At 53.2% G+C, this 21,883-nt stretch overlaps 1 protein-coding gene across 1 annotated transcript in view; it reads right to left on the bottom strand.

The window, feature by feature from the left end:
- Positions 1–2,962: 2,962 nt before the first annotated feature.
- Positions 2,963–21,883, bottom strand: part of INTS9 (integrator complex subunit 9) — a 53,901-nt gene continuing 34,980 nt past the window's right edge. The window contains exons 5-17 of the mRNA XM_049771106.1: positions 20,072–20,211; positions 19,747–19,833; positions 15,331–15,451; positions 13,763–13,897; positions 9,029–9,140; positions 8,242–8,422; positions 7,417–7,477; positions 5,645–5,816; positions 4,803–4,927; positions 4,268–4,435; positions 3,641–3,739; positions 3,399–3,536; positions 2,963–3,303 (exon numbers count right to left, since the gene is read on the bottom strand). Of these exons, the coding sequence (XP_049627063.1) occupies positions 3,127–3,303; positions 3,399–3,536; positions 3,641–3,739; positions 4,268–4,435; positions 4,803–4,927; positions 5,645–5,816; positions 7,417–7,477; positions 8,242–8,422; positions 9,029–9,140; positions 13,763–13,897; positions 15,331–15,451; positions 19,747–19,833; positions 20,072–20,211 (1,716 nt within the window). The 3' untranslated portion in view covers positions 2,963–3,126. The remainder of the gene's footprint in view (positions 3,304–3,398; positions 3,537–3,640; positions 3,740–4,267; positions 4,436–4,802; positions 4,928–5,644; positions 5,817–7,416; positions 7,478–8,241; positions 8,423–9,028; positions 9,141–13,762; positions 13,898–15,330; positions 15,452–19,746; positions 19,834–20,071; positions 20,212–21,883) is intronic.

The following is a 21,883-nucleotide window of genomic DNA, read 5'->3' as shown; positions in this document are numbered from 1 at the left end:
AACCCGGATCGGCCAGTACAGGTGCTTTTTACTCAGAACTGCCTGGAGCTGTCAGACTCCTAATATCTGCACTATCCTGTCCTCCTTCCTGCCAATACCTGACCCACCTCCCCCAGCCTTCTCTTCCTGATTTGGGTGTTTCCAGAACATTCTGGAGTCGGTTCTGGGTTCTGTTCACTGCTAAGCAGCACTCTGGTCTGGTTGTATTGTGAGTTTTCTCTATGGGGAGTGGATTTGGGTTGGGGATTCTCGGGAGACATCAGGGCCATTCTCAGGGGGGTTGGGAGCCATTTGTGGGGCTGTGGGGGTGACATTTTTGCCCAAGAGCAAACTTGGGGTCCTGCACCTGTTTCCTGATGTTGTAGAGCAGACTGGACTCTGGGCATCGGCCCTCTTAGGTGTGTTTCTAGATGGGACCATTTGTTGCTTATTTACCCATTTTCTTTGACATATTTCTGATGAGAAAACACTTTTTTGTTTTTGTTTTTGGGTCACACCCTGTGGCGCTCAGGAGTTACTCCTGGCTTTGTGCTCAGAAATCTCAACTGGCAGGCACGGGGAACATATGGGATGCGAGGATTTGAACCACCATTCGTCCTGGGTCGACTGCTTGCAAGGCAAACGCCCTACCACTGTGCGATATATCTCTCTGGCCCCTGTTCCAGATATTTTTCAGTCTGTTCTCCATATGCAGCATTCCTGCTTCCTTACCCTCTGCCCTGTCCTACCATCTGTGGTGCTTCCTAGATGTGAGTCTTGGGGCCGAGGTAGTCCAGGCTCCTCTCCCAGAGGCCGTGCCCATTTCCAGAGCATGGTTCACCACCCTGCCTCAGTCTCCCCTCCAGAGCTCGAAGGAAATACTTAACCGGCAGCAGAGATGATGAGAAATGATGTTTTGGCCCCTAAATTTGGGGGTAGTGAGTAAACATGACACTTTGTAGAGATTTCTCCTCTCTATTTTTGTTTTGGAGCTTCACCTGGTGCTCAGGTGTTACTCCTGGCTCTGCACTCAGGAATCATTACTGACAGTGCTGTGTGTGTGTGTGTGTGTGTGTGTGCGCGCGCTGCGGACCGAACCCATGACTGTTGGGCCATCAGGAGCTCACTGGGTCCCCTTGCCCAGGTAGGCATGGAGGGTCCATGATGGTATCGTCCTCCGGCCAGCTCAGGTGACATGCGGGAGCAACTTTCATCCTTGTGTGGCCTCACTCGAAGAAATGAGTCTTGGCTTTTGTAGAGCAGGGGATGATGAGAGCATCTCCCTCATCCCTGTCTCAGTTGGACCGATTTCACAGAGGCCGCTGGTCTCCCTGCTCACACCTCAAAAGCTCTTGCCACTGTGGGCCTGTGATCAAGCCCTCAGCAGAGAATAGACCTGAGTGAATGGCTGTGCTGGGCGAGGCTGTCGGTGAATCCCATCTGGTGTCCCTGGGGTGTATGTTCAAACTGTCCCTTTGTTTTTGGTTTTGGGGCCACACCCAACGGTGCTCAGGGGTTACTCCTGGCTCTGCGCTCAGAAATCACTCCTGGCAGGCTCAGGGGACCCTATGACATGCTGAGCACGGAACCCGTTGGCTGTGTGCAAGGCAAATAAATGCCCTCCTGAAGAGTCACGTTCTCTAGGAGATTGGTTGAGGTTTGATTCCCACTCAGCTTCCAGACAGGAAAGGCAGTTCCCATTTTCCTGTCTGATTAGGTCAGGGGAAAGTTCCAGTTGTAGAGATCCATAGGAAATAATTCACACAGTGAAGCGGTATAAGAATGGGTTCAGGAAATCCAGTGCTCAAGCAAGAAATTCAAACCACCCAAGCTTTCTGCTCCTAAGATGGAGTGCAGCTCTGTGGAAGAAGACTTAAGAATGAGCCCCTTGGTCTTCCTCAGATCCCTGCTTTTATTGACAAGAATCAGGTCCCACCCTAGGGTAGGAGAATACCAAGTAAGGGATAATTCAATATCCCATCACCAGATCACATCCTAGGGTAGAGTACAATTATTGATTAGGGTAGGATCACTAACCCAACACCCTCCCTGCTGAGCTGTTGCTCCAACCCAACTTTCGTTTTTTAAAACTGAACTCCAGAGGCCAGAAAGATAGTACAGCAGTAGGGCATTTGCCTTGCAAGTAGCCGACCTGGGACTGATCCGGGTTCAATCCCCAGTATCCCATATGGTCCCCTAAGCCTGCCAGGAGCGATTTCTGAGCACAGAGCCAGGAGTAACCCCTGAGAGGGCACCAGGTGTGGCCCAAAACCCAAAAACAAATAAACTAGAAAACTGAACTTTAGTCTCTTCCATCTCCACACAGGAATGTGGTAGGGATTTACTGTTGCCTGCCATGGGAGCAGCTTTATTTTCACAGCTGCCCTGGCCATGTGACCCTCAACCTATCACGATCTCTCATGGTCTGTCTCTTCCCAAGCAGGCTGGGATCCAGAACATGGCAAACAAACCTCTGCATCTTAAGGCCAGACCAGCCATGCTGAGACGCTTTTCCCTCATCTCCCAGACAGCCCTTCCCCTCCCCTCCCCTCTCCTTCTCTTCCCTTCCCGAGGGACGCACCTTGTTCTCTAGTTCAGTCCTTCCATCGCTCGGGTGGTATCCAAGGCCCCTCACTCCCATCTATTCTGCTGCCGGCTGGGCTGGAGCAGACTCAGGCCCAAAGACTCAGAGCATCATGCCAGAGCTGGTCCAGCCTGAGCCTCACTGAGTACTGCTCAGGAGCAGGACACGGTCATGCCTGTGGTGATGGGTCTGGGTCGCTGGCCTACAATGCAAGTGCCTTCATCCTTGTACTCTCCCTGGCCCATCAATTCACGCTTATTTCTATACTTTCTGATTCTAAATCAATATATAGATTTCTGGATCCACTGAGCACAAAACTTATAAAAATAAGTTTTATTAACAAAGGGGGATCCCAGTAAAAAACACAGTTCGAAGGGGTCCCCCACCCCCACCCTGTCTGGGCTGTGAAACCAGAGCTGGGATCTGGGCTAGCAAAGGAGCTACCAGTCACACACCGGCCTGTCAACGGCCCCTAATTGTAATCTCAGGGAACACCGCTGAGTCCAGAGCAGGCCAAGAGGTGGGTGGGGTGTGTTGGGGAATGAACAAGGTGAGTTGGGGGCTCAGAACTTCTGCAAGAACTTGAGCACCAGGTCACGCAGCCGTACTCGGAGCACCTCATCGTGATCGCAGATGATGTGGGTCGAGTCCTCCTCGATCTGGATGAGTGTCTCGGCCTCCTGCAGCAGCACGATGTGGCCCTTGGCTGTGTCCTCCACCTTGACGTCGCTGAAGCCGTGCTAGCTCGAAAGCAGTGGGGGTTAGTGGGGGACATGGGGTATGGGAGGGATTTCCAGTGCATCAGCTCGCCAGCCTGCTGAGCCTGCCTACTCACCTTCTCCAGGGTCTGTACAAACTGCTCCACAGGGATAGAGCCGTTCAGCAGGGGCCGCACCCCCTTGCTTTCAGGGGTGTCCTCACATGCCCGCTTCCTCTTCTTGCCCCCTGGGGGTGGGGCTGGCCTGGGTGGTGGCTGCCAGATGAGAGATGGAGTTGGGGGTGGTGGGGTGCCTTGCCAAACGGGTGAATGGGCTCTGCCGCCTTCGGTAGAGTGGGTTCCCCCGTGGCCCCCCATACCTGCAGAACATGTTTGTTGTCCTTGGTATGCAGCACAGCCGAGACGGTGGCCAGCGAGATGCCCGGCTTCACCTCCATGGGCACCAGGGAATCTGCCAGCTGCAAATAAGCAGGGAGGGGCAGGGCTCAGGGACCAAAATTTGCAGTCTGCAAGGAGTGGAAGGTGGGGACGAGTAGAAACAGCGTGGTCCCCAGGTGCCTCCAGACACTCTGCAGACATAGCAAGGAAAAGGGGGCAGCTGCAGCCTTTGTGATAGATTCCCCCAAAGCTCAGGCACCACCTCCAGCGGGGCTGTGCCATGGAGTTTTCTAGAACAGACCCTGGAGAGCTGAGAAATGGTGTCTTCATTGGCATAAGCCTAATTTAAGAGGCCGGTCTCAGCCCAAGGAGCCCCACACAAGTGCAGCAGGGCTGGGAGAGCTGCCCCCAGAAATACCCTCGACGTCCCATTTTTGGATCCTGCATCAAAAAAAGCCGACTTCGTGCTGAGAAATGGTTCTTGGGGGATTAAAATAAAAGCAGCATGGGTCCCACCCATGAGCTGACCCTTCCTCGTGCCAGGTGACTCCTCTCTCACAGGAGTGTTCTCTGGAATATTTTGTTTAGGGGTCTCCAGGGCCCCTCACCTCAGGCAGGATTTCAATTTTCTCGTAGCGGCGCTTGAAGGGCAGTGCCAGGACCTCAGCACGCCGGTAGGACATGGGTGGTGGCTGGCAGTCGATCATCAGGTCCATGCGGTGGCACTGGGTAGGTGGCGGCTGCGTGTACTGCTCAGGGCACACCACGTGCAGGGGCTACGGCAGGAGGCGGGATATGCAGCATAAGGCACCCTTTCTCCCCCTGCTGCAGTCGGGGGCCCTCTGGCCTCTCAGCTCAGCACCGATTGAAAGAAGAGGTGATAGCACAGTGGCAGTGCATTTGCCTTGCATGGAGTTGACCCGGGATGGACCTGGTTCGATCCCTGGCATCCCGTTTGGTCCCCTGAGCCTGCCAGGGGCGATTTTTGAGCACAGAGCCAGGAGTAACTCCTGAGTGCCACCAGGTGTGGCCCAAAAGCCAAGAAAAAGAGAGGATGCAGGTCGGTGGGGTTCCATGCACCCTGGCACTGCTCCCGCTCCCCCCAGTACTGACCCAATCCTCCCACCCCCATGCTGTCCTCACCTGCACTTCTTTGAGCAGCTTGGATACCTGGATGAAGTTGAGGCGGGTGTCGATGGGACAGTATATGCATTTCATGGCCAAAGGCTGGTAGGGGGCCAAGGCTTCCAGGTAGGAGAAGTCGGGCTCTGAGAGGGCAGGAAGTGAAGGTTGGGGTGCAAACAGCCTGGCGTGGGCCTGCAGCAGGGGTCGGCTGGGGGCTGTGTGGGAGTCTAGGATCCCCCAAGCACTGCCAGGATTGGCCACTGATCACAGAGCCAGGAGTCAGCCTTGAGCACCGCCAGGTGTGGCCCAGAGAAAAACAACCCCTACTGCAAACTTGATAGTGCTGAAGGGGTTCAGCCACCCACAGCCTCACATGTAGCCAACCCATCATGGGAGGTGCAGGTAGAGCTGAGGTCGGGACCACGCTGTCCCCTTCTTGGTTTGGGATCAGATTCCCACCCTCAGAACTATATATCCCAAGGCTACATGAGGTCTCAGGCTCAGCCCTGTGGATATCTGGGGTGCTGGAGGCACGGATCTCCAGAGAAGCACCCCAGGAATAAGATCCCTGTCGAGGACTCACTCCAGCTACTCACAGATGTGGATGGAGAGCCGGGCCCCGCTGACTTCACGGGGCCTTAGCACTGGCATTACACACCCCAGCATTCACACAGCACACAGCAGCCTCTACCCCAACATTCACACACCACATGGTGGCCATCACCCCAGTATTTACACACCACACAGCCATCCCCCCAACACTTACCACACATCGGCCATCCCCCCAACATTCATAAACCCAGTGTCTACCAATTCTTCAGTGTTTCCTTTGGGGGCCCCTTGGGTGGGCTGGGCCTCACCGGTGAAGATGACGGTATTGAGGCTGGAGCGGCCCCAGAGCTCCATGAAGTGCACCACGTCCCCGAAGCGCAGGGACGGGTGTCCTGTGAAGACCACGCAGGGCTGCCGGAAGTCGCTGCTGAAGCCGCCATGGATGCTTGGGTAGTGCTTCAGCTTGTGGGTCTGGACCAGCTGCAAGACAGGCCAGGGAGTCCGTGGGGCCCCACAGAGCTGCTATGGGCCTTCTGACAGCTGAGACGCAAGTCAGAATTGGACAGAGACTCTCACTACAGCGCCTTCTAGAATCCATACTTGTGGGTCTTGTGACCATCTATATTGGCCCAGGTAGGGGCCAGAACCAACAGGTCCTGGGATACTGCGTTCAGCCCTAAACCACCCCATCGGTGATGACAGTGTCTCTCATGCTGGGGCATTGACCAAGACCACACCGTCCAGACCACATGGCAGATTGGGGGTGACCCATGAGCTGACATGGGGGGCAGAAGCTGTTGGCCCCAAGGCATAGCTCAATTCAATTGAGTTCCCACCGCTGGCCAATGATCTTGAAGGTGCCCCGTTCCCTGCAAGTGGGACAAAGGCCATTTGTGACAAATATGTGGGCAAAGGTGGTAACACCCAGGACACTGCCAAGCCTGTCAGCTTGGTGGCATTCGCACCTGTGGTCCATTCACTGTCCAGCCTGGATTTCAGAGTGTTTAGAGCATCTTCCCCTAATCAGAAGCCCAGGCGGGCAATTTTAGGGTGTCTGGGAGAAGGGAAGCATCCACCAGCATTGAAACTAGTGTGGCACTTCGGCAGGACAGACATGCTTTACAGATGGACAGCCCCACGGGACCCTTCTATGTGATCTGTGTGACCTGCTTTCTGGAAGTCCCAAGACCACGAGCCACTGCACCTCTTCATGTTCGTCTATGTAGACACCCTGAAGCCCTATGCCTGCCCTTTCATGCCCACCTTCCTGCTCTATGTGTGGTTGGACACCCTCTAGTCTCATAGATAGCACTATGGACGGCCCAAGACTGCTGATGAGTGGTGTCTAGGTTCTGGTTCCCAGCCAGCACGGCTCCCAAGGGACCAGAAATATGTCTGCATGTGCCTCGGGCTGTCTGTCTGTTCCTAAATTTGTCCTTGCTGTTGCTGGGGGATTAGTTCCAGGATCCTGGGAGGATGGGGAGTCCCGTGTGGTTTGTGCCAGCCCTAGAAACTGACCTCCCCAGATCAACTTCAATATGCCAATGGTCATTTCAGCAAGCCAACAGCAAGGTGGGAGATGGATGAGGCCACCCCGTGGCCCCTGCAGGCGTTGCTAGTTTGCAGACATGGTCAGGCCCATTGAGATAGTATCCCAGCCTGAGATAATATCCCAGCCTGCTGCAAATCCTGTATGACTGGAGCCCAATGGGGAGAAATAGGCCACTGCACCCAGGTGCTCAGGGTTTCCTGTGGACACCCAGGAAGATAGTAGGCGGTGATACTGCACCTCTGGGGAAAGCCATGACTGAAACAGTGCTCGGAGAACCTAGGCCACGAAATTCTCCAACCTCGATGTAACTGGGGTGGCCCCTGACACTGGCTAGACTGTGCCTGGAGTGTGAACAAATACTCCTCTCCCTGGCCACAGGAAGCTTCAGAGCTCAGGGCCCTCTGGCGTGTTCAGGAGATGGGGCCATGCTGGCTGGTCACCCTCGGGGAACATTCAGGGTCTTGCTAACCTATCAGTTCATTTCCCCACATTTCCTTCCCCTCGGACCCTGATGTTCTGTGTTCTTACCTCTGCGTGCGGGAACGGTGGCTCTGGGAGATACACTTTACTCTGCTTGTTGTGACAAAGCCTGAGGAAGGACAGACAAAATTTGAGTGAACAAACGGCCTTAAAACCCTGGCACACATAGCGTCTGCTGCCGCCCAGTGGTGACAGTGCAGAAGAGCCGTGCCACAGTCACCTCTGCTAGTCCTGCCAGACTTCCTGAAAGCTGCCCCCAGGGTTCAAAGACAAAGTGTCTGTTGCCCTTTTGAAACTCTGGGAGATAGGGATGGGAAAAAAAAGGACACTCAGGACCCTTCATCCCGGTTCACTGCTAAATCCACCCACGAGTCCTGCTCTAAGGAAAGTGTTTTGCCAGCTGTACTACAGAAATGCCAGAAGAGGACTTCAGATGTGGTTTTTAGAGTTTTCCAAACAGGAGTTTCAACTTTTACTTTTTTTGTTTGTTTGTATGTTTTTGGGGCCACACCTGGTGGCATTTGGGTTAGTGACTCAGGCTTTGTGTTCAGCAAGCATTTCTGGTGGGCTTGGGGGATCCTATGGGATGTCGGGGATCGGACCCGGTTTCACCACATGCACAATAAATGCCGTACCCACTGTGCTATATCTTCAGCCCTGACAAGCTGAGTTTCACATATATCTTCACATCACAGATGTGAAAAAACAATCAAGCCAACATTTCATAGCATGTGAAGAAACAGGAGGGAATCAGACCGTCCCTCAAAAGATGCCTCCAACCATCCCACAACAGATGTCTTAGACCATCCCACAGAACAGATGCCTCAGACTGTTACTGAACAACCGTCTTGGGCACCCCAGAACTTGACGTACCATTCGGCGAAAATCTGGGAGAACTCCAGGGAACTGTTGGCCACAGGGGAGATGAAGTAGAAGGGGACGCTGGAGAGGCCGGCCGAGTCGATGTACTGGTACAGGCACTCAAGAAGGTCATAGATGACACCCGAGGGGTAGCAGGGCACCAGCACGTTGCCTCCGTTCCGCACTGTGAGTGCTAGGGGAGAGAAAGGGGAGGGCTAGGAGGGCAAAGAGGCAGTGCGCCTGACTCTGTCCGATGGGCTCAAAGTGGGGTTTCCCTTCTGGCCCTCACTCTGCTGCAACCTGGGGTCTCGGAGGCTTGGTGGATACATGGAGTGCATGCTTGGCTTGGCATGTGTGTCTGGAGGCTGTCCTGGGTTTGAGTCAGTTCCAGACTGGAACTGACCAATGACACAAAAACAGGAGCACACTTTGAGCTACACCAGGCGTGCCCTGAAGTCCAAAGAACCAGGAGCTGTGCTTGTTGGCCAAGGTTAAGTTCTGTGGGACAGGATCAAGAGTGGAGGGTTGGGGCCAGAGAGATTGCATGGAGGTAGGGTGTTTGCCTTGCATGCAGAATGATGGTGGTTCGATTCCGGCATCCCATATGGTCCCCCAAACCTGCCAGGAGTGATTTTTGAGTGTAGAGCCAGGAGTAACGCCTGAGCGATGCCGGGTGTGACCCAAAAACCAAAAAAAAGAGTGGCGGGTCCTCTGGGGGATGGAGATAGTGGGGCAGCAGAGGCCATGATGTACAAGGATGTGGGCAATAGCAGCTGAGCTGCTCTCTGGCTCAACGTACCCAGGTTGCTGCAGAACTCGCCCACCATGCCATCGGGGTTCGCCGTGGGGATCTGGGTGAGGCCCGTGAGTACCAACACATCGCTGTTCTTGAGGGATGCTTGATCCATGGGCTGAAAAGTTGGAGAGCAGAGTTGGTGAGAACGGGTGGTCCTGCACGCCTGTCTAAGAGTTGCAGCATGCCTGTCTGAGGATGGTGGCATACTTTATGGTGGTGATATGCTTGTCTGAGGGGGCCAGTGTGCCTATTTGAGGAAGCATGCCTGTCTGAGGATAGCAGCACTGGAAGCTGAACCCATAAGCCCAGACACAGTCTCTGGGTTTCCTTCCAATTAAAAGGGCCCCTGGCATGTCCCTGTTCCATTAGGCCTTGCTCCTTCTGAAATGCTGCTCTCAGACCTCACTGAGGGGGTCATACCTGAGATGGTATCAGGACCCCTGGGGTGGCTAGGCCCCACTCTCTGAGTGCCTGATCCTAGGCAGAGGTGCCAATGGTGTGAGAGACCAGCACCGTAGTGAGCGTCGGGCCATGGGCTTCCCTGGAACTCAGTGGGCTGTGGGCCTCTGGATCCCAAAATGCACTGTGACCCAGCCTGGGCTTTATGGCAACAGGCCACACTCGTTAGAAGGAAAAATGGGCAGTGGGGTGCAAAGCATCATATGTACCCTGACTGGTCCAACCCTGAAATGCAATTCCAGGGGCAGACACAGGACAGTGGGGAAGACCTGTAGACATTTATGCTTCGATCTCCAGCACCACAACGGGTCCCCTGAGCACCGCTGGGTGTGGCCCAACCCCCTCCACCCTCCAAATTGAGAACCTGGTGCCTTGGGTCCAAGATAAGGGTCCTAGACCTTAATAAAAGTAGTTTTTCTTGAGACAGGTTAAAAGTTTAGGTACTTTTCCACTTTTAGCTAAAAGCGGAGGAGTTAACTCATTACCACTGAGTCAAGGTGGAGGGAGTTAACTCAGAAATAAAAACACAGAAGGAATGCAGGGATGTCAAGACCTCCCTATTTTGTTAAGATAGAGGAATTATGTGGGTTTGGAATGTTCCACCTGATAAGGCCCCCTTGACAACCAAAGTTGAGTAGGATGAGTCAGATAAGTTGAAACATCAATGCTAAGACATGATGTGCTTTGGGCGCAAGTGATATATGCCAGTCATGTATGGGATGAAAGTTATAGGCCAATCATGTATGCTGTGAAGGTTGAACTGTTTGTATTAACCAATGAAATGCTTATGCTATTAATGCTTGTGACGGCTATATAAACTGGCTAAGATTTTGATCTGGGGTCTTGTCAACTCCACTGGTTGCATGAGACTTAGACCTCGGCTAGCTGAATTAACTCCCTTTTGCATCTTGCTATCAGAGGTGTCTTTGACTCTCAGCACAGACCTCAATGTCAAAACTCTAACAAGACAACCCTAACACAAAGCTTCAAGAATCACGTCCTAGGATGTTGGCCTTTGGCCTGGGCTGAGCTGGCCTGCTTGTATTTACTCTGCTAATAGGGCTCATGCATTGGAGGAGAGAGGGGAGAGAGAGGAGGTGTGAGGGGAGTATGGAGGGAGGAAGTTTCTTGACCTGTCGTGGTTCCCTGCAGCTAATGGAGCAGGTGGGAGAGGGCTGGGAGCTCATGCGCACCAGTGGGGGTGGGGGAGGGAGGAGGGCACTGACCAGGGGCTCATCTGTACAGGCTGGTACAGATGGGGTGGGTGGGTGGGGGTTCATAGGCTGGGGCCATCTCAGGGTGTTGCACCCTGCTGTGTGCCTGTGGCCCTTTCGGGTTAACCTAGCAGCTTCTAGGGCTGTGCCCCAAAAAGGCTCTGCACTGTGCTCCAAGTCTGCCTGTAAGCAGCAGCTCCAGGGAAGGCAGGTGAGAACCAAAAACAAGGGTGAGGGGCCAGAGCAATAGCACAGGTAGGGTGTTTGCCTTGCACACGCCAACCCAGGATGGACCCCCAGTTTGATTCCCCTCATTTATATGGTCCCCCGAGCCTGCCAGGAGCAATTTCTGAGCGCAGAACCAGGAGAAACCCCCGAGTGCCACTAGGTGTGACCCAAAAACAAAAAACAAAAACAAAAACAATAAGGGTGGGGCTAATGACCCATGGTGCCCCATGTGGCCACCATAGGGTCTAGGCTCAGGCCATACCTCCCAGAGGAGCCTAAGGGTCAGATCTCCAAGGCAGTCAGGGCACTGCTGGGTACCATGTTAGATGACACTTGGCTATTTACCCAAAACAAAGGCGTTCCCCCAATTTCTTCCTGAGTTTTATCTAACACCCCTCCCCTTAATCGAGTCCCTCAGCATTCTCCAAGCGATGATCGCGGCTAGTCTTCCTCTGCTCTTTGAGCACCAGGTGAGGGTACTCCCCAGGAGTGCTCAGGGGGACTGAGACCCTTCTGGGAAGTTCCTGGTTCCAGTGAGGCCCCATGGTGATGCTTGGGCCTGTGGTACTGGGGATGAACCAGCCTTTGAGGATGGCTCTAGTGATGCTGGGGGAGGGCGGGGGACTGAGTGGTGGTGGGAATGGAGCAGGGTGAGCTGGCAGGCCCGGACCCCTGACCTCCTCCAAGCCCGATGCTGTTTGTTTTGCTTTGGTTTGGTTTTTGGGTCACACCCGGCAATGCTCAGGGGTTACTCCTGGCTCTATGCTCAGAAATCGCTCCTGGTATACACGGGGGACCATATGGGATGCCGGGATTCGAACCACCATCCTTCTGCATGTAAGGCAAACGCCTTACCTCCATGCCATCTCTCCGGCCCTATGCTGCCTGTGTCAAGCTTCACTTCTCAGATGACTCCCCTCTTGGACCTAAGACATTTCTGACCCTTCCTTTCCCAGACCGTTGGAACTGTGCCCTCATCATAACCCGGCACCTTACAGTGGGATTCAAATTCTGCAGAGGCTGCAGAGTCAGTGGGTCTCCACTGGCCATTAGGTCCAAACTCTACTAAGTTACTCATTATGCTCCACCCAGCAGCTGGGGGTGTCCTGGCTCGGCCTTTCCTCCCAACAAAGTGTCCCCAGTAACCCCGGCCTAACTCATTCCTTCTCTCCCCAAGGGGGTCCTCAGCATCTGCAGCCTCCACTGGCCAGGTCATGGCATTCACATGTGAGAGTGAACTCTGAAGAGAGCTTCGACGAGCATGTGGAAGAAACTCCTCCAGCCCACGGACAGACAGGCCAGGGGACTTCTCCACAGACCAGGCTGGTGGTGGCCCACCTCAGGTCAGGGTCTACAGGAAAGCCTGAGTCCTTTCCTTGCCTCCAGCCACTGGCTGACAGCTAGAAATTAGAATTAATCACCGAGGTCTACTGCTCATTCTTCTGTGACCTTATTTTCTTTCCACATTTATGGGCCCGTGTGAATAACTGACTGGAAATGGCATGGGATGGGGGCAGCGGAAAGGCTTTTGTCTGAGGAGGATGGACAGAAGGAGCTGGCAGCCAGGGGACCAGGAGCCAGAGCACCTGCCAATAGAATTGGGTTCAGTGTGATGAGCGATGAGATGACAGTGACAAGCCTTTGATGCCAGCGAGTGGAAAAGGCCCAGAATTCTGCTAGCAAGAGGGAAAAAATAGCAGCTTGTCCCCTCTGGACCTTGAGAGGAAACTTGATTCTTCAGAGTCTGAGAAACAAAGCCAGAGGCTGTACTGTTCTCAGAAGCCAGTGGCCCCAGATTAGCTGGGATGGGGAAATCAGGGGAGGTCCCCAACATCAGCGACTCTCATGGCCCTGCCCACTGACACAGCTGGGAGGGACTAGAAGGTACAAGAAGAGCCTCTTGTGGAGGGGCCCAGGACAGGAGGGGTTCTTATTTTTTTTTTAATGCTAATTTTTTGGGGGGGCCACACCCAGCGGTGCTTAGGGGTTACTCCTGGCTATCTGCTCAGAAATAGCTCCTGGCAGGCACGGGGGACCATATGGGACGCCAGGATACGAACCAACCACCTTAGGCAGGACAGGAGGGGTACTGACCCAGCACTTCTGACCCGCACCGAGTCTTGCCGTGGGATCATTAGTGGGCTCTCCAATGTGCTGGCCCTAGAATAAAACCCTCGTCCTCCCCACCCTAGTGTTCCTTCCTGGGGCCGTGTGCTGGGAATGGGCACTGCATGTGTGCACCTTTGAAGAAAGAAAGGAAGGAAAGGAGGGAAGGAAGGATGGGGGGGCCAGAGGATAGCACAGTGGTAGGGCATTTGCCTTGCACGCAGCTGGCCCAAGATGGACCTGGGGGTTCAATCCCTGGTGTTCCGTATGGTCCCTCGAGCCAGGAGCAATTTCTGAGCTTATAACTCAATAGCTCACTAGTTACTCAGTTTCTGAGTAACCCCTGAGCATCACTGGATGTGGCCCTAAAACCAAAAAGAAAATATAAGAGAAAGGAAGGAAGGAAGGAAGGAAGGAAGGAAGGAAGGAAGGAAGGAAGGAAGGAAGGAAGGAAGGGAAGAAAGAAAAGGAAGGAAGGAAGGGGGAGGGAAGGAGGAAGGGAGGGAAGGAGGGAAGAAAGGAAGGTGGAAGGAAGGGAGGAAGGAAGGAAGGAAGGGAGGGAGGGAGGGAGGGAGGGAGGGAGGGAGGGAGGGAGGGAAGGTGGGAGGGAAGAAGGGAGGGAGGAAGGGATTTTAGCAGATCAGAAAGTCTGAGACACTGTGGGTTGCTCTGGACACATGGGATACAACAAGCATGTGGGGAGCTCAGTGCCCTTAGGTCTGTGTATTACCTGTGGGTGCGTGGTCAGTAGGGAGGACCCAGACACGTAGGACACTTTCTCGTAGTGGGACTGGATGGTCCAGTTGGAGCTTCCCAGGGCGTAGCCTGAGCTCAGGGGCGTCACCAGCACAGCCCCGAACAGCTCCTGGAAAGGAGTTGCATGAGAAGGTGCTAGGGCTGGCCAGTCCCAATTTGATCCCAGTCGGCCCAGACCACTGCCCCACAGTCAACACTCAGGACATGTCGGTCCCCTTGCAGCAATATTCACCAACGCTCTTGTCACCAGGTTCTGGGATACAAGGCTGGGTAACGGGGACAGCTGGGTGGTCCCAGGGACCTGAGTTCGAATACTGGTGGCATTGAATGCTCTTTGAGCATTGTTGGGGGGCCCAGCAACAGTTGGGTTCTAACTGGACCTCTGGGGTCCAAACATTTAAGCCCTGTCTGGGTGGCCGAGTATCACTGGAAATGGCCCTTAAGCACTGCTTGGGAGCCTCAGTAGCTCATAGTAGTGCCAAATTGAGGCTTGGGATACAAGATGTATGGCCTGGTCCCAGACACTGCCAGGTCTTCCGAGCTCCAAGCTGGGAATAGCTCCAGAACACAGAGCAGTATGGTCCCTCATCAACTTTTGTTTTTGTTTTGGGGCTCAACCTGGCAGTGCTCAGGGTTTACTACTGATTCCACACTCAGAAGTCACTCCAGGAAGGCCTAAGGGACCCCACAAGATGTCAGGGATTGAACCCAGGTCGGCCACATAAAAGGTAAACAACCTTCCCTCTGTGCTATCGCTCTGTCTTATCTCCCTCCCTTCACCTGTTTTGTTTTCTTTTTAATTAATTAATTTATTGGGTTTTTGGGCCATAACCTGTAGCACCCAGAGGTTACTTCTGGCTCTGTGCTCCAAAATAGCCCCTGGCTTTGGGGAACCATATGGGATGCTGGTAATTGAACTGGATCTGTCCAAGGCAAATGCCTTATCACTGTGCTATCGCTCCGACCCCCTTTCATCTGTTTTCTGGGCTATTTCCCATCACACACATCCAGACTCTGTTGCCAGGGTCCCCACTGTCCTACGAGCGATCAGGGCTCATTTTTCTCCCTAGGATATGGGCACCCATTAAATGTGGGTCAGTACTGGGGACCTTGAGGGCAGGTTAGCATGGCACCGGTCGGACCTGGACAGGGCTTGAGAGGAAGCCTGCAGACTCTGTCCCACCAGAATAGTCCAGGGTTTCACAGTCCGAGGAGGTTAAACAGGAAGCTAGACAAGCAAGAAGCACCAGAGCCTCTGAAAAGACCCACCTGCTGCTGCTTCTCAGGGAGCACTCAGGATTCTCTGAGAGGACCCACCTGCAAAATCTTACTCAGGGGAGAACTCTTGATTCTCTCAGAGGATCCCACCAATTTTACTCAGGGGGACACTAAGAATTTTCTGGCAGGATCCCACAACTGGATCTTATTGAAGAGCACTCATGAAGTCTCTGAGAGTGCCCACCCACTGAACTTACTTAGGGGGGGCATTCCAGGTCTCTGGGAGGATGCCCACCCACTGCTCTTACCCAAGGCATTACTCACGATTTTCTGGGAGTATCCGACCAGTTGGATCTTACTCAGGGCGGCGTTTACTTCCTGCATCGTGTAGCACCTTCTCCAGGTGGTGACCTCCACTGCATCCTTGAGTGGAGAGGGTAGCAGCCTGGAAAGGCACCAGAGTTAGAGCAGGGAAGAGCAGGGTCAGTTCTGACAGTAGCCCTGGGACTGGGCCTGGGGTGGACACAGGTCTATCTCTGAACACGTCCATCGGTACGATTGGTAGTGTTGGCTCGTATCTCTGGGAAAGCAGGCAGAGACCTTCTTGGAGCCACCCAGAACCAGTGAGATCAGTGGCTGGTTCAGGATAAGGTGGGGGAGCGACCTCTCTGATGCCCTGCTCTTCCAGGCTTTCTGATGGGGTCACAGTCAAACTCTAGGCAGCAACATGTTGCCTGAGTCGTTTTGCCAAGATTTCACGGTCTTGTTTTGTTCTTATCACGTCCTTCAGGTCTGGCCCCTGTCCCTGTAGCTGCAACATGGACACGGCCCTAAAGACCTATAGCCAAGCCTTCAAGCTCACAGTAGCCACTTCTTATACCCATGTAAATAAAATGCTTCTTGGGGTTTCTCCAAGTATTTGAGGAGTGAGAGAAAAGGGGGGAACACCAAAGAGAGCACAGAGAGGGAGTCTGAGCAGTGCAGGGGACTTAGGGCCACTGGCCAGGGGAAGAGAGTCAGGCTTTCCTGAACTAGGACTATTAGAACCCATGGGTTCTGTCATCGCCCAATTTCTCTCTACACAGGGCCGAGGTGATGGCTCAAGCCCCTGTAGACATGACAGGAACAGTTTCAAGAAGGCAGCACATGGTCTCTACTCAGCAGCCAGGCTCTTGGTTACAAGGTGCTCTTGGGAATGGACGTACTGATGAGCACAGAACGTTCTAGAAGGAGTGACTCCTCCAGTGCTGACCAGCACAGGGCATTCTAGAAGGACCAACAATTCCAGCCTTGGAACCAGGCAGAGAGGTTGTCACCAAAAGGAATCAAGTGGAATTTGGGATTTTTCAGTTAATGCCCCCGGTTGCAGAATTTGCTAGAGCCCTTGCTAACCCAACCCCAAGTTTAGATATCACCATGAAGAAGCCCATAGCTGTGGCTACTGGGAAATAAAGAAAGGAAAGCTAGTTCAGGGGTGAAGGTGCTGGCCTTGCACGAGTTCAACATTGGTATTATTCCCAGAACCAACAGGAATTACCACCACCACCACCCCAAAAAAAAACCAGAAGTCAGGCAGGGTACAGCCCCTGAGCATCCTGGGTGTAACTTCCCTCCCAAAGTAATAAATAGGGCTGGCGTGATACCACAGCGGCAGGGCATTTGCCTTGCACGTGGCTGACCTGGGACGATCCCTGGCGTCCCATATGGTTCTTGAGCCTGTCAGGAACAATTTCTGAGTGCAGAGCCAGGAGTATCCCCTGAGCACTGCCAGGTGTGGCCCCCAAAAACAACAAAATAAATAAATACATAAATAATAGTCAACATTTAAATTAGGAAAATATCAGTACAAAATTCCTTCGTGCCATAAAAGGATTATGACGATATCCTGAGATAATTTATCCTAAACCATAACTGCAGATTTCTAAGACTTCTACCAAAAATGCTGGCCTCAACCAAAGATAAAAATCCTAGAGGCTGTTTTAAAGGGGGATGATTTGTTTTACAGGTTCCCCATTCAGAACCTGAATTTGCAATGAGTGTAGAAGTTGGAGGGTCCAGAAAAAGAATTCACACTACAAGACATTTTTCCTTTGCCCACCTTTCAAAATTAATTTTTCTCCAGAGGACTCAATTGCAGTGACAGAGTGAGGAAGAAGGATGGCGAACTTGCTCAAATAAATCAAGGTGCAGGGGGCGGGGAGCCAGGCAGCTGCCCCAAAGCAAGAAGAATCGTTTTTAGGGGGTTATACACTCTCACAGTAAATCAAACGTCAGTCAACTCATCTTCCAGTGAGTTACGGGAATTTATCACCTTCCTTTGATTCAGAGAGCAGGAAGGAGTTTAATTTATTGTTTTCCTATTTGATGGGTCTTATTAGTAACTCAAGTTATGAAAACATATTATTTCTAGGTGCTTAACCAAGCACTTATGCAACCAGAAATTGAGGCCTGGAGCCTCCTGAGCTCAGCTCGTGTAGTTTGAAGGTGCGAGCCTCCCTACTGTAGCGATTTTCCAATTCACACGGAAAACACTCAGGCTCCAAACCTGCAGGCAAGCAGGCAATGGAATCAGGAGGTGAAGATTGGCAGTGCTGAGCTCCGGCTGCATTCACAGCTTGTGGTTTAGTTCTTCCTGCATTCCCAGAGGTGAGGCCTTTCCACCAAATTGCAGTTGAGCTTGGGGCCCTTTGCTTTGGAAGACCCGACTTGAGAGTTGAAGAATTGGGGGGTGAGGATGTGTGAAAAGCAAAGATACAGCCAGATGGCTCAGGGAAAGTACATTTGACACTGAGAAGGAGTGTTTCTATGGCTGACCTGTAACAGTACTCAGTGGTGGGAATAAAGACTCACAGGCTAATAGAGAGAATTAACAACAGAAATTGAGGTGAGGGGGTGCTAGGGCAATAGCGGGAAGGTCCTTGCCTTGAATATGGCTGACGGGTTCAATCCCTGACATCCCATAGGATCCCACTAGGTTTATCAATGGGCATGACCCCAACCAAAACCAAAAAAAAAAAAAAAAGTGGGACTTTGATCCAAGAGTGTCCAAAGAAACCTCTTTAATATTAACTAACACTAGGTGAGGATTTACAAAGACCTGCTGTGTGTACTGTTCATTATAATACAACGAATATATATATATATAATTTTTTTTTTGGTTTTTCGGGCTACACCCGTTTGATGCTCAGGGGTTACTCCTGGCTAAGCGCTCAGAAATTGCCCCTGGCTTGGGGGGGACCATATAGGATGCTGGGGGATCGAACCACGGTCCTTCCTTGGCTAGCACTTGCAAGGCAGACACCTTACCTCTAGCGCCACCTCGCCAGTCCCAATATACAATGAATATTTATAAAATAACTCCACAGATGCTGTTTATTCTTGAGCTGCTTCTGCTTTCTGGCCCAAAATGATCTGGGAGAGAATGTGGCCCTGGCCTCTGGGCTTCTGTCTCTTGCTCCTCAGCCACCCTACTCTTCTCCCTGGCAGCTCCCAACTGTGGCTCAGCTCCTGCTCAAGAAGCAACGCAGGATCTGGCCAACGGGCCAGAAACTCTGCCTGATAGTGGAGGCAGGCAAGCCTGCCTGGCTCTGCCCACCTTCCCAAGTCAGCAGTAGCAGTTCTGGACACTGTCCACCAGATGGCGTGAGAGCCAACGCCATGGTCCCCGCAGGGAGGCCCTTAGGGTTGACAGCCTCTGGCAGGGAGTTTCCCAGGGGAAATGGAGCCCTCCAGGCCTTCTGCTTTTCCTCCTTCTTACGCCCCTTCACTACACCAGTGCTCCCACTTCCTCAAACTTGTTAATTTGCATCTCACAAACTGTCAAGGCCACAGAAATAAAGAAAATGTAAGGGGCCAGAATGATAGCACAGTGGTAGGGCGTTTGCCTTGCACGCGGCTGATCCAGGCCAGACCCAGGTTTGATTCCTGACATCCCATATGATCCACCAAGCCAGGAGCGATTTCTGACTGCAGAGCCAGGAGTAACCCCTGAGCCCAGCTGGGTGTGGCCCAAAAATAAACAAACAAACAAAAAATGTGAGGGGTCAGAGTGATAGCATGGCAGTAGGGCAAACCCCTTGTATGCAGCTGACTCGGGACAGACCTGGACTCAATCACCAGCAAACCATATGGTCCCCCGAGACTGCTAGGAGCAATTTCTGAGCACAAAGCCAGGAATACCCCTGAGCACCATGTGTGGCCCTAAAACAACAACAACAACAACAACAACAACAACAATGACGTCGACAAAAAGTAAGGACTAGAAGGGCTACTGAGGGTCTGAGATCTTGGAGCACGATTTTGATGAGCTGAGACCATTGTCCAGGGAGCAGTGACTTGGGGGATGCCAGAGCAAGGAGGAAATATGGGCAGCGGCCAGGAGAGCAAACTAAAGGCTAGTTGGGGTGGGGGGCTGTGAAAGCATGTAGCGGGGCAGGGGAGAGAAGTGGGTCTTGAGATAGGAGGTCCAGAGGTGAAGGGAAGAGTCTGGCAGGGAGGAGAAGGGAGGTTGGATCCAGGCAGCAGGGCTCGGTCACACCTGTGCAGGCCCAGGAGTCAACAGAGGAGGAGAGAGTGCATGGGGTCACCTGCCCACATGGGGTCTCCTGCATAGGCTGGATTGGGGGAAGCCACTCAAAATTGCTGCTCTAGGGAAGAAGTTTCAGGTAGTTGGTGCGGGGAGAGAAGGGGAAACCAAAAGCAAGTCAGAGGACTGGCTGGGCTGGGCAGAACTTAGCTCACCGTTGAATGTCCTTGTCCTTCCACAGTGAGGCTGACTGGGCCTTGGGTACCCGCTCGATGAAGTGCACCAGCTCTTCCATGAGCAGCCTGGGGAGAAACCAGACCCAGGGGAGATGCTTCCACAAGCAGCAGCAAAGCACCAGCCTGCTACAAGACAGGCCTCCCCGGGACTGAGCCTGGCTGTTTGTTGACTTGCTCCTCTTGCGGGAGGGCAGAACCCAAGAACTCCTGAGCACAGAGGCTGAAGTCAGCCCTGAGTATTGCTGTGCACACTTCCACCCTCACACCCAGCTTTTTAGCTGCCCAGGCAGAGCCCCTGCCTAACCTGCCGATCTGCACTGTGGGCTCGGTGGCATACACGGTGCCAGCAAAGCCTGTGTGCTCCGTGATGAAGGGCAGAGCCATCATGCAGTGGTAGTTGGAGATCAGGATCACGTCCACTGTAGACAAGTCGATGAGCTCGGTCTAAGGAGAGAGGGGGGTGGGATGGGGCCATGAGGGCTAGGCTGAGTGTCAGAGTCTCTCAACTAGTGAGCCTGTCCTGGCCTCATGCAGCCCAGGTCTGGAGGTGCCTGGGTGCAAGGCTGCTCCCTTGCAGTGTAAACTTGCTGTGTCTGCAGTACAGATCTTAATGTGCCCACCATGTGGACAATTCTACTGTGCCAGTAGCAGACTTGGGGGAGAGAGAAGGGCAAGTGGTCAGGGACCCCATGAGTACCCCTGGTCCTCTCTCCCGATTCAATTGTCCCATTTTCCTAGGACATCACCAAGGCCAGACTCCTGAATAAACACCAAGCTCTGACTCAGTCTCCTGAGAAACCCTCCTGCAGTTCTGTGGTCTACGGTGTCTGGCCGTCATCTGCACACAGCTTTTGGCCCCGTGGGACCTAGGAAATGGTAGCAGGCTAACTGCAAAGCAGGGTGTTCTCTGCAGCGACTTGAAAATGCCCTCAGAGCTGAGCCAGATGCAGTAAAGAGAAAATAAACTCCCAAGACACCCCCACCCAGTCGGGAAAGAAGGGCAAGTGTCCCCAGGTCCCAAATAGTGATGACAAAAAAGGTGTTTCTCTCACAGCAGCCAGGGGGCGCTGCACCATCGCCTTCCCCCCACTTTTGTGTCAAACTTCCTCCCTTGGGGCTGCTTGCCCCGACCAGCCTGTCTGGTTTCTTCCTCAACCTTCACTCTGGAATCTTCCCAAGGGCAGGGGCAGGTACTTCAAAGGGAATGCATGCTTCAAAGGGAACAAAACAGAAAGGCTTATCTGCAGGATATCAGAGCATGCCTGGAAATGGGGGAGCAGGAGGCAGAGAGGGAAAAGGCGGCCCAATCTGCTGGATGCACTTTGCAAGGGGGAAGGGGACACTGGAGCCTGGAACCACCAGACAGCACGTCCTGGAGGAAGCATGAAACAGCGCCTCCTAGTGGAAGCATGGGACAGTGCCTCCTGTAAGAAGCACAAGGAGAGCCTTCTGGAGGAAGCATGGAACAGCGCCTCCTGGTGGAAATACCGGACAGTGCTATCTGGAGGAAGCATGGAACAGCGCCTTCTGGTGAAAGCACAGGACAGTGCTTCCTGGAGGAAGCATGGAACAGCGCCTCCTGTAAGAAGCACAGGGAGAGCCTTCTGGAGGAAGCATGGAACAGTGCCTCCTGGTGTAAGCACGGGACAGCGCCTCCTGGTGGAAATACAGGACAGTGCCTCCTGGAGGAAGAATGGAACAGCGCCTCCTGGTGGAAGCACAGGAGAGCGCCTCCTGGAGGAAGCACAAGGCAGCAGCCTGGAGGAAGTGTGAGACAGCGCCTCTTGTTGGAAGCATGGGACAGCACCTCCTGGTAGAAATACACGACAGTGCTTCCTGGAGGAAACACAGGGCAGTTCCTCCTAGCAGACAAGCCACAGTTTTCCCTGCACTTCCTGTTGTGCTGAGACTCTCCTCTGGGCCACTTTGGATTATGCCCGTCTGCATTGACAGATGCTTCTTGAAATGAATGGAAGCTGATCTGTCTCCTTTCAGTGAGACGGGCTCAGACTCCCTGTGACTGTGAGCGAGGGGAAGAGTGGAGCACCACACTCCATAACTCAGCTCAGAACCTGTGAACTTCAAGGACTAGTTCAGCGTGATATTTCCAGACAGT

The sequence above is a fragment of the Suncus etruscus genome, chromosome 4 (genome assembly GCF_024139225.1).
Source record: "Suncus etruscus isolate mSunEtr1 chromosome 4, mSunEtr1.pri.cur, whole genome shotgun sequence".
NCBI lineage: Eukaryota > Metazoa > Chordata > Mammalia > Eulipotyphla > Soricidae > Suncus > Suncus etruscus.
This window is presented reverse-complemented; position numbering and strand designations above follow the sequence as displayed.